The 15,202-nt window shown below is 42.7% G+C and overlaps 1 protein-coding gene across 4 annotated transcripts in view; it reads left to right on the plus strand.

Moving 5' to 3' along the window:
* The window catches only part of LOC147440929 (uncharacterized), a 70,209-nt gene that overhangs the window by 27,711 nt on the left and 27,296 nt on the right, over window positions 1-15,202 (plus strand). For all 4 annotated transcript variants that reach the window (XM_086482728.1, XM_086482727.1, XM_086482729.1 and 1 more), the window contains exon 2: window positions 973-1,114. In XM_086482728.1, coding sequence (XP_086338854.1) covers window positions 973-1,114 — 142 coding nt within the window. The remainder of the gene's footprint in view (window positions 1-972; window positions 1,115-15,202) is intronic.

Genomic DNA, 15,202 nt, shown 5'->3' on the forward strand with positions numbered 1-15,202 from the left:
CACCATCTTGGGTGGTCATATCCGAAAGAAGAAATTGCGCAATCTTGAAACATTGCAGGTTGCATCCGGAGGTCTCAAGAAAATAATCCGAGCATTAAGGTGATGCTTCTTGGTTGGCTACATTGTCTTAGTTAAGTAATCTTTTTGTTTTTTCTTGTTATGCATTGTTTTCATGTGCCTAAATAGTGTTAGTGAAGCAAATTTTCTGTTATTTACTTATGCATTGTCTTCATGTAGAGATTCAATCTATCTTGACAAGGAAAACATTGACCCCAAAGCCAATATAGGAAAGAGATTGAAGCCACTTATAAGTAGAAGCCTGGCAGCAGATATAGTACATGACAAGAAGTTTAAGGTCCTACAACGAAATGTAGTGGACCACTTTATTTCAGAGAACTCAGTGCCTGCAAAAGAGATACAAGGCACACTTGATTCACTTGGTGTAAGCAAAAGAGGATATTCGGCTATCCAAAAGTCTGTCTCATCCATCTTTGTTAAGAAGGGTATAAAATCCAAACTTCTACCATCAACCTCAAGTGTTTGGAAAGAGAGGCTTCAGCTTAACGAGGCACAGGGAGACTATCTTGGACAGCCCTTTCATATTAAAGCAACTTACAGTGGCCATGGAGCAAACATGGCATATGATGAGTTCAATAATATTTTTATGGACCTGCAGATGTTACAGAAGAGAATGGTGGAGTTTTACAACATCACATTTGAAGAGTCACGAGGGGTATTACATTTTGTGTTAAAACTGGATGAGTGTGAGCTTGTTAAAGAGAAACAGCTAGAGCGTGTTACTATTACTTTAATGAAATGAGCCCTCTCAAAGTGTCCCAGTGATGATCCTTTGTATTTTAGTGTTCAATCAGAATCTAACATATGGTGGCTTGGTGCGTTTGAAGTAAGCGAGATTCTCAGGTAAGCTCAAATGTTCACATCTACTTAAGTCTCATTTATTTTGTGTTGCAGGTAAAGAAAGAAGATCATGAGATTCTATATTGGGTGTTCCATCGAACTAATATTCCGGAGGTGATTGATCGGCAGACTAACCAGGGAGAGGTACTACGTCTAGATGGAAGGGGAGACTTTCAAGTTCAGTGGCATCTTGCAGGTGACCTCAAAACATTAAAGTGCATGTATAATTGTGGAATGGGTGCAATGGCAAAGTCGCCGTGTTTGTTCTGCATGGAGCCTGCAAAGGTCATGGACCCAAAGTGGTGGAGAAAAGCTCCAACACGTCACATTGAGGATCCTACTTTTCGACCGGTTTTGAAAATACCACTTGTGAATGTCCACATCTATACAATGCATGCCCTTTGTAGAATTGTGGAGAAATTGGTCTACTTATATATCGGGTTTGCTTGGAAGATTAATGTAATGGAATTTGCCTATTCAATTTGAGAGTAGCGGAATTTAATGAGAGTACTTTCAAGAAATGATTTTGTGAGCATAGCGGGTTGACATAATTGAAGATAGCAACATAATCATAGCAATTAGTTAACTTGGCATAGACAATCCTTTTGCAAGAGAGAGAGTTTAGAGAACATGACAACAGTTGAGGACCGGATTTATGTGGAGCCGGTCCCCCCTCCAATAGGCATTTGTATTATGATTTCTCCCATAAAGAGAGACTTGTTACAATACAGTCTTTGTGTTCCTTGTGACCTAGGTGATGCCATGAAGATGGAAGGCTTCATGCATCACAAACATAACATAAACTTGAAGAAAGCTTTAACTATCCCAAGCCTCAGTCCCAAGACCTCAAACACCTTCGAAGGTGGAGAGAGCTAGCAGGGAATGAGGGTAGAGAAGAGGAAGAAGAAACATTTCATACGAGAAAGAGCTAGTTCCTCACTTATCATAACTCTTGTGCTAGCATACATAATAGCATAGTAATGAAGAAGAAATAGATGGCAAGCTCAAGCATTGAAGCATGGCTCTTGGATGGATTTGCACTCCATAGCCAAGAGTGTTGGTGTAGGCTCTCAACCTCTACTTGCTTGGAGAAAGAGAGGGAGCTCTTGCACTTTGCATAGTACACACTGAGAGTGCTTGTGAGTGTGTGTGGGTGAGTATACCCCCTAAGCACCCCCCTAGCTTGCTTGGGTCGACCCCCCCTTGTAGCTCATGCTTGAAGCTCATTGGACCCCTCCAGGCTTAGCCAATCACAAGCAGAATCCATTACAAGCAACAAGGATAGCCTTGGGACAAGTGTCCCCCTTTCCCCTTTGAGAGAGAGGACTTGATAAATGCAAAAACAATTAGATAATTCAAGTAATTTATCATTGGACCCCTTTGAAGCCTAGCCAATAGGCTTCAAGCAACACATGAAGGTAACATGGGTAGGGACCTGACATGTGTCCTTGCTACCTCTTCAAGCTGGGGCTTCCCTTGTGAGTGTGAGTGTGTGTTCTCTCTCTAATCCCTAGGAAAAGGGCTCGCCCCCCCTCTTGTAGGGATGCTTTTGACTTTAGGAGCTCAAGCACCTTAGTCATCAAGCATGACAAGGCACTTGGACTAGGGGGTATTCCCACAAGCATCTCAGGCAAGCATGTCAAGGCACCTCAAGCACCTTAATCAAGCGGCAAGTCAAGCACCTCAAGCATGGAGTAATTCAAGCACCTCAAGCACCTTAATCAAGCACCTCAAGCAGGACAAACACCTCAAGCACGACAAGCACCTCAAGCAGGTCAAGCACCTCGAGCTTGGGCCGGGTTCCCACCTCAAGCTCAGCCCTAGCTTACCTAAGGTCAAAGGACTTTTACACACATTATTGGAGGTCTTCAATCAAGCTAACCCTAAGGTCTTATGCTCCATTGGTTAGCCTTGCTCTTGATAGACCATCTCCCATTTGGGCCCCTTTACTATTTGTCCCGTGTTGAGATAGATCTATAAGCACGTTTCTAAATCATTTGGGTTGGTTAGATATTAGATTTTATGACATTACCTCTCTCTTGAAATCATAGTCGTCCTCGACTATGAGGTAGAAGAGATAAAGCCTTAGTCATTAGTCGATCGTACTTAGCGGGTAGAGGATCCCTTTTTTACCCTACGACATCTTTCCAAGATGGATGACTAATCCATTTGGTGCTTGGGAGACATAGCTGCCACAAGCATGTCTGCTCTTTAGTCCATTTCATTCTCCCAAAGTAGAGTGACAAATTCTACTTGGTGTTTGAGAGACGTCGTCATCACAAACATGATTCTAAGCATGCATACTAGTTAAATTTGTGCACAATTAAAAAGAGGACTAGTCATATAAGACAAAAACATGAGTCATTTAAAAGAAAGTTGTACATTTGCTTACTCTAATGTAGCATTGTAAGCATTGACAAGGTTCATACTATCCTTAAGTTGTACTCCTTGGATCCATTTAGCATCTTCAAAAGGATAATTTTTGAACTTAATAAGATATCGTCGGATTATCTTACCATGTCGTAGTACCTTGTCTTCATGCCGAAGGACAGCTTCGGGTTGTAGCACCTCTTCTTGGTCTTCAACTTCGGGAGGGTCTTCAATAATTGTTTCAGATGGTGGCTCTCCTTTGTAGGGCTTAAGTAGGCTTACATGAAAGGAATTGTGTATAAGCCAATGGTTGGGCAACTTGAGTTGATAATCCGTCTCATTGATGGGCTTCAAGATTTGGAAAGGACCATAGTATCTTTCTGCTAGTTTAGCATAATACTTTTGATGGCCCGTAGGATTTTTGCCCGTCGTTTGCCTTAATCGAGCCTTAGGAAACTTGAGTAAGACCCAATCATTTTCTTTGAACATTAAGGCTCTTCTGTGTTTATCAGCAGCAGCTTTTTGCCTTTGTTGAGAGATGGCTATAGCCTCCCTAATCTTTTGAAAAGATTCTTGTAGGTCACGGCTATACTCATCGGCGGCGAAGATCTTCCCATGTACTTTGAGTAGCAAGGGACTTTTAGGTCTTCCCTCTATGATCTCGAAAGGTGCTTTCCCCGTAGAAGTATGTACAGTATTATTGTAGGCATACTCTACTAGAGGTAAATACTTTTCCCATTGTGAGCGTTGATCTACTTCGGTAACATAAGTCTTGAGTAGATCGAGTATCGTAAGATTGGCTATCTCACTTTGGCCATCCGTTTGTGGGTGATAGGCCGAAGAGAAATTCAATCTTGTGCCTAGATTTTCAAAGAGACCTTTCCAAAAATTACTGGTCATTCTAGGATCTCTATCTGACACGATGAATGTGGGTAATCCATGGTGCTTGAAAATCTGAGATATAAAGAGAGTTGCCATTTGATGTGCCTTAATAGTCTTTTTGACAGGAATAAAATGTGCTTGCTTGCTAAACCTGTCGACTATTGTCCATATTCCTGTATTCCCATGGATAGACTTGGGTAATCCAAAGATGAAATCCATGGATATACTCTCCCACGGTGAATTTGGAATAGGCAATGGCTGGAGTAATCCAGGTTGCTTCCCTCTATCATACTTGGTCTTTTGGCATACTACACATTTTGAAACATACTCTTGTATGTCCACTTTCATGGTAGGCCAATAGAAATACGTCTCTACTCCTCGGAGAGTAGGTTGAATACCTCTATGCCCTGCATATGGAGGAGCATGGGATTCATACATAACCTTCTCACGAAGGGAATGGGTAACACATAGCCTATTGCCGTGGAGAAGATAACCATCCTGCAAGGTGAATGGTTCCTCTTTCTTCCCCAAAGCAAGGGCTGACATTATGTCTCTAAAGTCAGGGTCAATAGCATACTCATCTATCATAGAGGATAGATCATTGTGAGTAGCTATAGACACCGCATTAACTTTTGGTCGTCGTGAAAGTGCATCGGCAACTTGATTGTGCTTACCAGCTATGTGAGCAATATGGAAATTAAATTGCGAAAGAAAATTTGCCCACCTCATTTGTTTGTCGGAAAGCTTGGTTTGCGTCATGAAATACTTGAGACTTTGGTGGTCGGTTCATAGGATAAATGGAGTCCCCAATAGGTAGTGCTTCCATGTGTCTAGGGCATGTAGAACAGCTAAAAGCTCTTTCTCATAAATGCCCAAGACTCGTTCATCACTATTGAGCCTTCGGCTCTCATATGCTATGGCATGCCCTTCTTGAAGCAAAACCGCTCCAAGGCAATCACTGCACGCATCACATTGGACCTCAAATGACTTTGAGAGATCTGGAAGCACGAGGACTAGTTGGGAAGTAAGCTTCTCTTTGAGTTTTTCAAAAGCATTTTTCTCCTTAGCGGTCCATACAAACTTAACGTTCTTCTTTGTTAAGTCGTGTAGTGGTCCTGCTACTTGAGAGAATTTTTCTATGAAGCGTCTATAGTATGCACACATACCAATAAAGCTTCTTAGCTCATGTAGATTCCTTGGGTTAGGCCATGATTTTATTACCTCTAACTTTGATGGATCCATATGAATACCATCGTGAGAGATAATATGACCTAGATATTGAATCTCTTGAAGGAAGAATTCACTTTTCTTTTGGTTGAGAAAAAGTTTGTTCTCCCTCAAGGCTTGAAAAATCACTTGGAGATGTTTCTTATGTTCCTCCAAAGACTTGGAGTAGATGATGATATCATCAAAGAACACTCCAATGAATTTACGATATGGTGTAAAAATTTTCTCCATGAGACGATTGAAAGTAGCTGGTGCATTAGTCAAGCCAAAAGGCATGACTAGATATTCATAAAGACCAAATGTTGTACGAAACGCGGTCTTTAGGATATCTTCATCCACTATCCTTATTTGATGATAGCCACTCTTAAGGTCAATCCTACTAAAGTAGGTAGAGCCTTGTAGCTTATCAAACAGATCTTCTACCCGAGACACGGGAAATCTGTTTTTGATAGTGATATGGTTTAGTGCTCGATAGTCCACACACATACGGTATGTACCATCTTTCTTTTGCACTAAAAGGACTGGAGAACAAAAGGGAGAGGAACTAGGCCTCACCATCCCTTTGTCTACCAATTCCTGTACTTGCCTCATAATCTCCTCTTGGTGAGCTTGTGAGACTCGATAACGAGGTTTGTTAGGCGGTGAGCTTCCTGGAAGGAGCTCAATATGATGGTCATCATCCCCTCATTTTGGAGGTAGGTCCATAGGGATATCATCGATGAACACATCTTGGAATCCTTTTAGAAAAGTAGAAAAGTCTAACTCTTCTTGATTCCTATCATTTTCATTTGATGAAACATTATTAGCTTTTAGAGACTCTTTGACATAAATCATGTACGCAGAAACTGAGCTCTTCATTAATTTATCAAAAGAAAGAGGATTTACAAGTGGAATAGTGCGACCACGCTCACTAGCATCTATATACATGTTCTTTCCCCTGTAGGTGAAGTAAATTCTCCTTTCGCGGAACTTCATGTTGGCAGCCATGCGATCAAACCATGGTGCCCCTAGGATAACATCCTGATGTTGGAGAGGAGAGATGAAGAAGTCTTCTTTGTCGACATAGCTTTGGACATGAAGCCTCAACTTCCCAATCAAGGGAGTAACGGAGGCTTGTTGTCCCTTGAAAGCTGCATCAGCTATTACTATATCTCCCATCTCAAAAGCTTGAATGCCCAACTTGGTGGCCAACTCTATTGATATGAAGTTGAGAGTAGAGCCTGGGTCAAACAAGATGAAGGCATCGTGCTCTCTTACCTTTCCCCACGCATAGGAAAGTGATGATCCTTTGCAATGAGCATCCTCTTTTGGAGCTTCGATGGTGGAAGCCCTAGGAATCTCATTGCGAGTATTCTTCTTGGGGCAAGAACGATAGCCATGTCCTTGCTCCCCACACTTGAAACACTTATGGTCCTTGCGAAAAGTTTCAAGCTCTTCAGGAGAGAGTTTGTTTTTACCTTTGTAAACTCCCTTCTCCTTGGACCGATTGTTGTTGTTGTTATTGTTGTTGTTGGAAGTGCCTTGGGAATTATTTTGAGCATTGGATTTCCCCTTTGCATCATTTTTATCTTTGTTTTCCATGGGCTTGACATTACGTCTAGCCCCTTGATGGAAATTGATGCGTGAAGCAACCATGGTGTGGTGGATTACTTCGGTAATAGTACCGGGCCGTTGAGAGTTGATGTATTCGGCCATCTCTTCAGGTAATCCCGCACAAAATTGTTGTCTTTGTTCGGCAAAGTCCATCTTTTGAAAGACAGTAGCTTTGAGATGTAAATCCCAAAACTTGTCTACATACTTGTTGATAGACTCATGAGAGAGAAGCTTCAAGCCGCGCCATTCGGTAAGAACTTTATCTTTAGTATCGCTTGGAAGAAATTGCTTCATGATGGAAACTCGTAGAGTTTTCCATGTCTTTGGGGCTTCTCCATTGCCACGAAAGCTAGCCCACCATTGACAAGCTGATTTTTGGAAGTGCATAGCTACATGGCGTAGCTTGGAGGACTCTGTGAATCCCTCGTCCCCAAAGGCCGCATCAAATTGATGGATGAAGGCCAACACTTTGTCGGTAGCACCAAAGGTTCCATCGTAGGTGAGAAAAGAGATACTCTTTCCTCCCTCCTTGAACTTCTTTAGCTTTTGTGACCTTCGCCATGCAGGAAATGATTTGCGATGTCCTCCCCTCTTGTATTCTCTAGGAGAATAGCCATAACTTTCATCGGAAGAGGAGGAAGGTGAAGAAGAAGGAGAAGAGGGTGACCTCTTCCTAGACCTTTTCTTCCTTTGTTTCCTCTCTTGCCTTTCAGAGTGATGAGGAGAAGGACTATAGGTTGCTCTTCTCCTCTTGGGAGGAGTAGGCGATCGTCTAGACCGTCGTCTTCGTGGAGCCACATCTTCAGAAGAACTTAGACTGTCATTGCTTTCTTTCTCTTTGGATTCCTCCTCTCGAATGGGAGAGAGTCTTCTTTTGGGGGTCTCTTCAAGAGGCCTCCTAAGCTCTCTCTCCTCTGGGAGAGGAAGGGAAATTCCATAAGCACGAAGTTGTTGAGTAACTTCGGCTTTCAAAACAGGGTTGCCCATAGCTTGTTGCAACCTAGTGACGAGATAATTCACAAACATGGGAGCATCATCATTAGCACCTTCATGTGCAAAATCAAAGCTATCAATGTTCATTCTACTCTCTTGATTATTGTCAGCCATGTAAACAAAATTTATGTTTATACTTAGTGTATGCTTTCGCAGTTCAAAACCTTAGTTGCCACTCCTCTTAGCCTTTGAAAATCGGCTCTTAAGTATCTACACCCACGGCTCAAAGTGGTTAATTATAGAGAGTAGAGGAGTAGGTCTAACATAGCAGAGTTGCCAAGGGCTAGCTCCTTTCGGACTTCTTATGGCTCAATAATGGTAAAGCTGTAGGCAAGTCTAAAATGACTCCATTATTAAGTCCAAAGCTCCCGAGGTGTGCACCATCCCCCACATAGTGGGCTTAACAAAACCGATATTAGATCCCAGTTCCACTTACTCTATTATAATTAACAACATCAAACATTTATAGGCTACTTAAGGACCTCTCTTCTTAAGCAAGAAAAGAGAAACCAAATGCTCTGATACCAATGTAATGGAATTTGCCTATTCAATTTGAGAGTAGAGGAATTTAATGAGAGTACTTTCAAGAAATGATTTTGTGAGCATAGCGGGTTGACATAATTGAAGATAGCAACATAATCATAGCAATTAGTTAACTTGGCATAGACAATACTTTTGCAAGAGAGAGAGTTTAGAGAACATGACAACAGTTGAGGACCGGATTTATGTGGAGCCGGTCCCTCCTCCAATAGGCATTTGTATTATGATTTCTCCCATAAAGAGAGACTTGTTACAATACAGTCTTTGTGTTCCTTGTGACCTAGGTGATGCCATGAAGATGGAAGTCTTCATGCATCACAAACATAACATAAACTTGAAGAAAGCTTTAACTATCCCAAGCCTCAGTCCCAAGACCTCAAACACCTTCGAAGGTGGAGAGAGCTAGCACGGAATGAGGGTAGAGAAGAGGAAGAAGAAACATTTCATACGAGAAAGAGCTAGTTCCTCACTTATCATAACTCTTGTGTTAGCATACATAATAGCATAGTAATGAAGAAGAAATAGATGGCAAGCTCAAGCATTGAAGCATGGCTCTTGGATGGATTTGCACTCTGATGCATGGATTTTAGGACCCCTTCTGAAGATGCAGTAAAGGCACAGTCAGTTGTTGGGGAGATGAGGATACTCTAGTCCAAGGGATCTCGAAAGAGAAGAAAAATCTACTTCACAAGCACCAAAGAGTAAAAAGTGCCATGGACAGAAGATACGTGGGAACGAGCTCTTATGCATGCCTACAACCTATATCTTACAGAATAGCCCATTCTAGGTGTGAATTTCTAGTCAAATTTACACGAGGATGTTCGTGTGGACTCACAGCACAGCATACTCCGTTTTCACTTTTTTACCGACAGTAAATATTTTTTACCACAGTAAATATTTTTCACCTACATGGTAAATACAAATCACTTTTTACCTACAGTAACTTTTTTTACCCATGGTAAATATTTTTTATTGCACCATAAGTATTTGGTAGGTAACAGTTCACTGTTACTAGAAGCAGTGATTGGGCATCAACAATGCAGTTACAGGAGGAGAAAAGGGGAAAATCTTATGGTAAAGGTGAGTCAACAGGGATTAAGACTTTTGAGTTGAAAAGAGACATGCTGATTTTTTCAAAGAACACATTTCAAAAGAAGCCATGGTTGAGGATTTTTTGAGAATTTGATATTCAGGAGGACCCAGCAGGTCCCCCCCTGACATGTGCAGAACCTCCAGTTTCAACAGCCACCTACCTGCTCTTAAATGCTGGTCAAGGCCTTATCCCCATGTGTCACAATCAGAAAAATCAGCATTTACCCTCCCCTCTCACATCACTCTAGAGAATATCTTGATGGTGATATATCAGGTGACCTCAATCTGTTGACCACCCTAAGCAAAAAGTAACCCCAATCAGCGGATTTAAGCATGTTATTCCCTAATCTTAAACCCTCTCAGAAACCTATATAAAGAGGCCTTCTCTCACTCAAAATGACAACACTTCACCCACTTCACCAAGCAATGAAGCTATGACGACATTGCTCACAACGAGGAGCTATGGATGGAGCTCTACTCTCTCTCCCTCTCTCTCTCTCCCTCTAGTATGCTACATTACTAGCCCTAAAACCTAAATAAGGAGTCTTCTCTCATGCTCCATGGCCACCATCCTCGCCATCATTCTCTAAGGTATTGATGTGTTGCTAGTAGGATCATACCTACTTGCTGGGTTGATTTTTTTTGACAAGGGATTATGCCATCCTTGGCTTGCTTCTCTATATCCTTGCTATGTATGATCAGATGCCGTTGTATTATTAAGCTGATGTTTTGTGTATATATATGCTACATAAGGTCCCTAAGCTTCGTTTCTATGTGTTTTGCCATATGTTTTGATGCCATCATAATGCCAGAAGTCTCACTTGCCTATGAGCACTATGTGTGAGGTCCCTAAACCTCTTAATTTAGGGTGGTGCCCCCTTTGTTTTGTTCTTTGCTTGTTTGCATGAGGCGTGGTTTGTGGAGTGTGCACGAGTACAGAGGCCACCCGATTGCACTGCTCTTTTTCCCGCTTTCATTTTGGTGCCCCCATGGAGGAGGGCTACACAGACCTTCAGTCCACAAGCAATGAAGATGTGCAATCTACAACATGGACGAATGGCGTGAGGAGTTTGCAAATTGGAGAACAGAAGAGGAGGAGGCTTTAGAGGCCTTAAAAGCTTTCATCGAGGTCTTGTTACCAGGTTGCAGTGTCATTGAAATTCAAGAAGTAAGTTCTTCTACATGCCTTGTTCGTGATCGTCGCCAACGAAGGAGACTAAGAAGAGGAGCTTGATATACCTCTCCTCTCAACCTATGAGTGCTCCAGAAACCTCCAACGCACACGAGCTTGAAATATTCTACATCAACATACACGAAGGTACTGTGACACACATTAAGGGAAGAGAAAGCATCACCAGACCTCTCTTTCCTGAGGAGCCGACTAAGAGGAGGAAGATCACCTCTACACCTAAGTGGCCCAAGGCGGCAGCGCGTGCTCAAGCGTAAGGTAACATTTGGCTTAATCTCATTAATAAGGGATTACATGACCACTACAGGCAAGAAAAAGGCTAGTGAGCAACCAACTTCAACCTCCAACTTGCAACCACGAATCTCACCCCTAAATCCTCCTGAAGCAAAGAGGCGAAGGCTTGCCTACAAGATTGCCGCCCATTAGCGAGTGCTCCCAGTGCACTTTGTGAATCCAGACACCACCAATCCCAAGCCAACCTCCTGTCCGCGTGAAGATCACTTTGGATATTGTCCAAAGTGCTTTGGAGACCGGGTGAAAAGCCTCCCTGCCCTACCTTTGCTACTAATTTTCAAGAAGTTATCTCAATCTAAGGAAACTATCTTAGTTGATGATGTGCTGCACACTATCATTCGTCATGCTGATTATGGTAATAGCATCCAATTGTTGCTTGCTAAAAGGCTCAGCATTGTACAAAGTGTTGCCATCATGCCTTACGTCTTCACAGATGCATCAAGAAGAGTCGAAGTGATCCGAGGTGCTGACCTTCTGTGGCTGATCAGGCTCATTGGTCCCAAGGTGGTGCAACTAAGCTAGGCTCTTGTGTGTAAGTATGAATGCCAATAATGAGAATGATGATCCCCGCATGTTTCCTTTCCATTTTGTGCGTCATATCCGTGTGAATATTTGTATTGATAGAAAAATCTTTTATCAGCAAAGAATAGCCCTGTTGTTTGGAGCCGAGAGACTTGGGGAAATCTTGCGCTCTCCTCATCCTGTCATTCTACCCTTACTAGACTATTACCATTCCTTTGATGTGTCGATCTTCATCCTATTTTGAGCTAATTTGTGCTAAAGCTCCAAATTGTAATTACCATACTCTATTTTAAAATAAATTAGAGCTGTTTGTGTAATTCTTTACTCTCTCACTTATGGCCTTTCCTAATTTTTATGGTAAGCCTGGGGAGGTTGCTCCAGACTTTTTGGATAATTTGGAAATGGCCTTTCTGGTATCGGGAAGGGATGACGAAGCTACTAAGTTAAGGGCCTTTCCTTTGGTCTTGAGGGAAGGTGCAAAATTATGGTATCAAACTTTGGCACCTGAAGAAAGAAGAGACTGGGAGTCCTTAAAGATGGCCTTCATCGAAGAATTTCGCCGCCATGAGCGAGACAGCTCTTAGAGCTACGCCAAACATCACCCAATGACTATAGAAGCTATGAAGGAAAGTTTTCCAACCTGTGGGAGAAATGGTGTGCATCACTAGGTGAAGGAGAAAGGGCGCCAGAATGCCTAAAGAAGGATTGTTTCCTGGCAGGGCTTTACCCCATCCTTCGAGAAAAGGTAAAAAGTAAATTCCCAGATACCTTTGATAAAGCTATGACTTATGCAAGGGAGAAGGATAGGAAGTTAAAATTCCAAGCTCAACTACAAGGGGGAATGGAGCCTCCACCGCTAGCTCAACCTACGGCAAGGGTAGTAGCAGGGACATGAGCAACAGACCAAGAGTCCTCTCAACAAGAATTACTTCAACAAATCACCAATCAACTAGAGAGCCTGTCCATCAATCTGGTTCGAGGTGTAAGGGCTCCCCAGCCAGGAAATGAACGAAATAGACAAGAAGGACAAAGGCAAGCACGTGAGTACATTTTCTACAACTATGGAGAGGTAGGTCACGGCATGTATTATTGCCCCCATCCATGACTCTATCAAGGAAATGGTAATCAAAGACGGCCTCCTCTTCAGCAAGTCACTCCTCCTCGAGCTAGGCCACTAAATGGACAAAATGCACACGCGGCTCCACCAATCCAAATATTGAGACCCCCTCCTCCACCACCACAAGCACCAGCAGAGATCCCTCCACTACCATCGTGAGGGGAGGACAGGGCTGTCTCTGTCATAAGTCTTGACAATGGTAAGGATAAAGGGAAAGAAAAAATGGAGGAAGTTGTTGCCATGCCAATAAAGAGAGTTAGGAGACAAAGAACTGATGAAATGGAAGCTTCAGAGCCGAATAAAGGGAATGAGGGTTCCTCCCAAGTGATAGGAGACAAGAAAAGGAAGAGTAGGTCAAGGAGGCACATAGGAGTAGAAGACTTTCCACTTGGGGTAGGATCCATACCTTACGACCTGGTAGCAGATGTGAGTAAGCAAGGACCAAAGATTTCATGGCAGCAACTCCTCCACCTTTCCCCAAAGATGCGTAGAACCTGGTCTAAGATGGTCAGCACCAGGAGGGCTAAGGCAAAGTCAGTTGGGTCCATTAGTGCAAGAGGCATGAAGGATATCGTGCCAGTCATTGATGCAGAGATTAAGATTCAGCGAGTCTCCAATATGTACGTAGATGGTGGAGCCGAGATTTGTGTTATGACAGAGAAATTAATGCACAGGTTGGGTTTGGAAGTAAACGAGCAAACTTCCTTACAAGCTAAGATGGCAAATAATGTAAGGGTGGCTTGTGTGGGAAAGGTTAATGGAGTGAAGGTTTCAGCTTTTGGTGTGGCAATCTCAATTGATGCTTATGTGATCCCAACTAAGGGGGAGGGCTATCCGCTAATCCTTGGAAGACCTTGGCTTATGGCTATGAAAGCTAGGCAAGATTGGGAGACAGGTTCCCTTGAGTTGCGACCAAATCATAAGGTAGGTGGCAAGCAACAAAAAATTGTGTATGACATGAAGCAGGGTAGACAACAAGACCTAGAGATGGAGACTTCTATGGATGAATGGAGCACAAGCAGTTGCTCTTCATCTGAGGATGAGTCATCTGAGGAGGATGCTAGCTCTTTGGAAGTCATGGGTATAATACTGCGAAACCCAGAAGGAGAAGGTGGTCAAGACTCTCTAAACAAGGAAGAAGCCACAGGCTTAGAGGAGATGCTAGCTAAGGACCTACTAGAAGAAGAGAGAGAACCCTATTTGCAGGTACTAAAGAAGCATGTTGGCCTCTTTATAACTGATTACGAGCACATTAAACGAGTGACGGTAACCCAACACCATATCCAATTAAAGGAAGGTGCCAAAACAGTGGTGCAAAGGCTAAGGAGATTAGGGCTAGTGCAACAAGATGCACTCTTAAAAGAAGTAAAAAGATTACTCAAGTCAGGATTTATCTACCCAGTGGAAGATTCTGAGTGGGTGTCTCCAATTGTGGTAGCACCAAAGAAAAATGGGAAGTGGAGGGTATGTGTGGATTACAAGCCTCTAAACGCAGCCACAAAAAGGGACCATTTTCCTTTGCCTTTTCAAGATGAAATACTAAATGAAGTGGCTGGTCATGAAAGGTACACAGTGTGTGATGGGTACTCAGGCTACTTCCAAATCAGAATTGCAGATAAAGACCAAAGAAAGACTACCTTCATAACACCTTGGGGGTGTTTTGCTTATAGAGTTATGCCTTTTGGTTTAACTAATGCCCCAGCTACTTTCCAGAGGTTTATGAACTTGGTGTTTCAACCTTACTTTGGTAAGTCCATACGAGTCTTCATTGATGATTTTTGCATTTACAGCTCTAGGGAAGTACATCTGTCCAAGGTTGATGAAGGTTTCACCCGTCTGGCCCAATTGGGTGGGCAATTGAATAAAGACAAGTGCCATATAGGTGAGAGCAAGGTCACTCTACTAGGCCATGTTGTGTCTCAAGAGGGTATTGAGGCTGACCCTGAAAAGGTAAAGACATTGTTAGCTTTACCTACTCCTTCAAACGTGAAGCAACTAGTCTCCTTCATTCAAAAGGTTCGCTACATGGGACGATTCATACATCTCCTTTCTCAGGCAATCTATCCTTTGCAGCAACTCACTAAACACACTACATTGACATGGAGTGAGGAGGGTGAAAGGTGCTTTCAAGAAGTTAAAACCATTTTGAGCTCATTGCCTGTCATCCTACAACCCACATGGGGTGAATTATTCTATGTAAATCCTAGTGTAGGTCCAGAAGCTCTAGGAGCTGTCTTGATGCAAAAAGACCCAAAGACATCTCTCATGAGACCAGTCTACTTCTCTAGTAGAGTGATGACAGCTGCTGAAAAGGGTTTCAACGCAACTGAGCAATTGGTGCTAGCTCTTAAGTTTGCAGTGGAGAAGTTTCGGGCTTACTTACTTCCGAGACAATTTGTGGTGATCACAACTGAGGAGATTTTTCCATATGCCCTACAACACATGGAATTGTCTCAAAGAATAGC

Source organism: Adiantum capillus-veneris, chromosome 15 (assembly GCF_014529385.1).
Source record: "Adiantum capillus-veneris isolate H3 chromosome 15, ASM1452938v2, whole genome shotgun sequence".
In the NCBI taxonomy this organism is placed as follows: Eukaryota; Viridiplantae; Streptophyta; class Polypodiopsida; order Polypodiales; family Pteridaceae; genus Adiantum; species Adiantum capillus-veneris.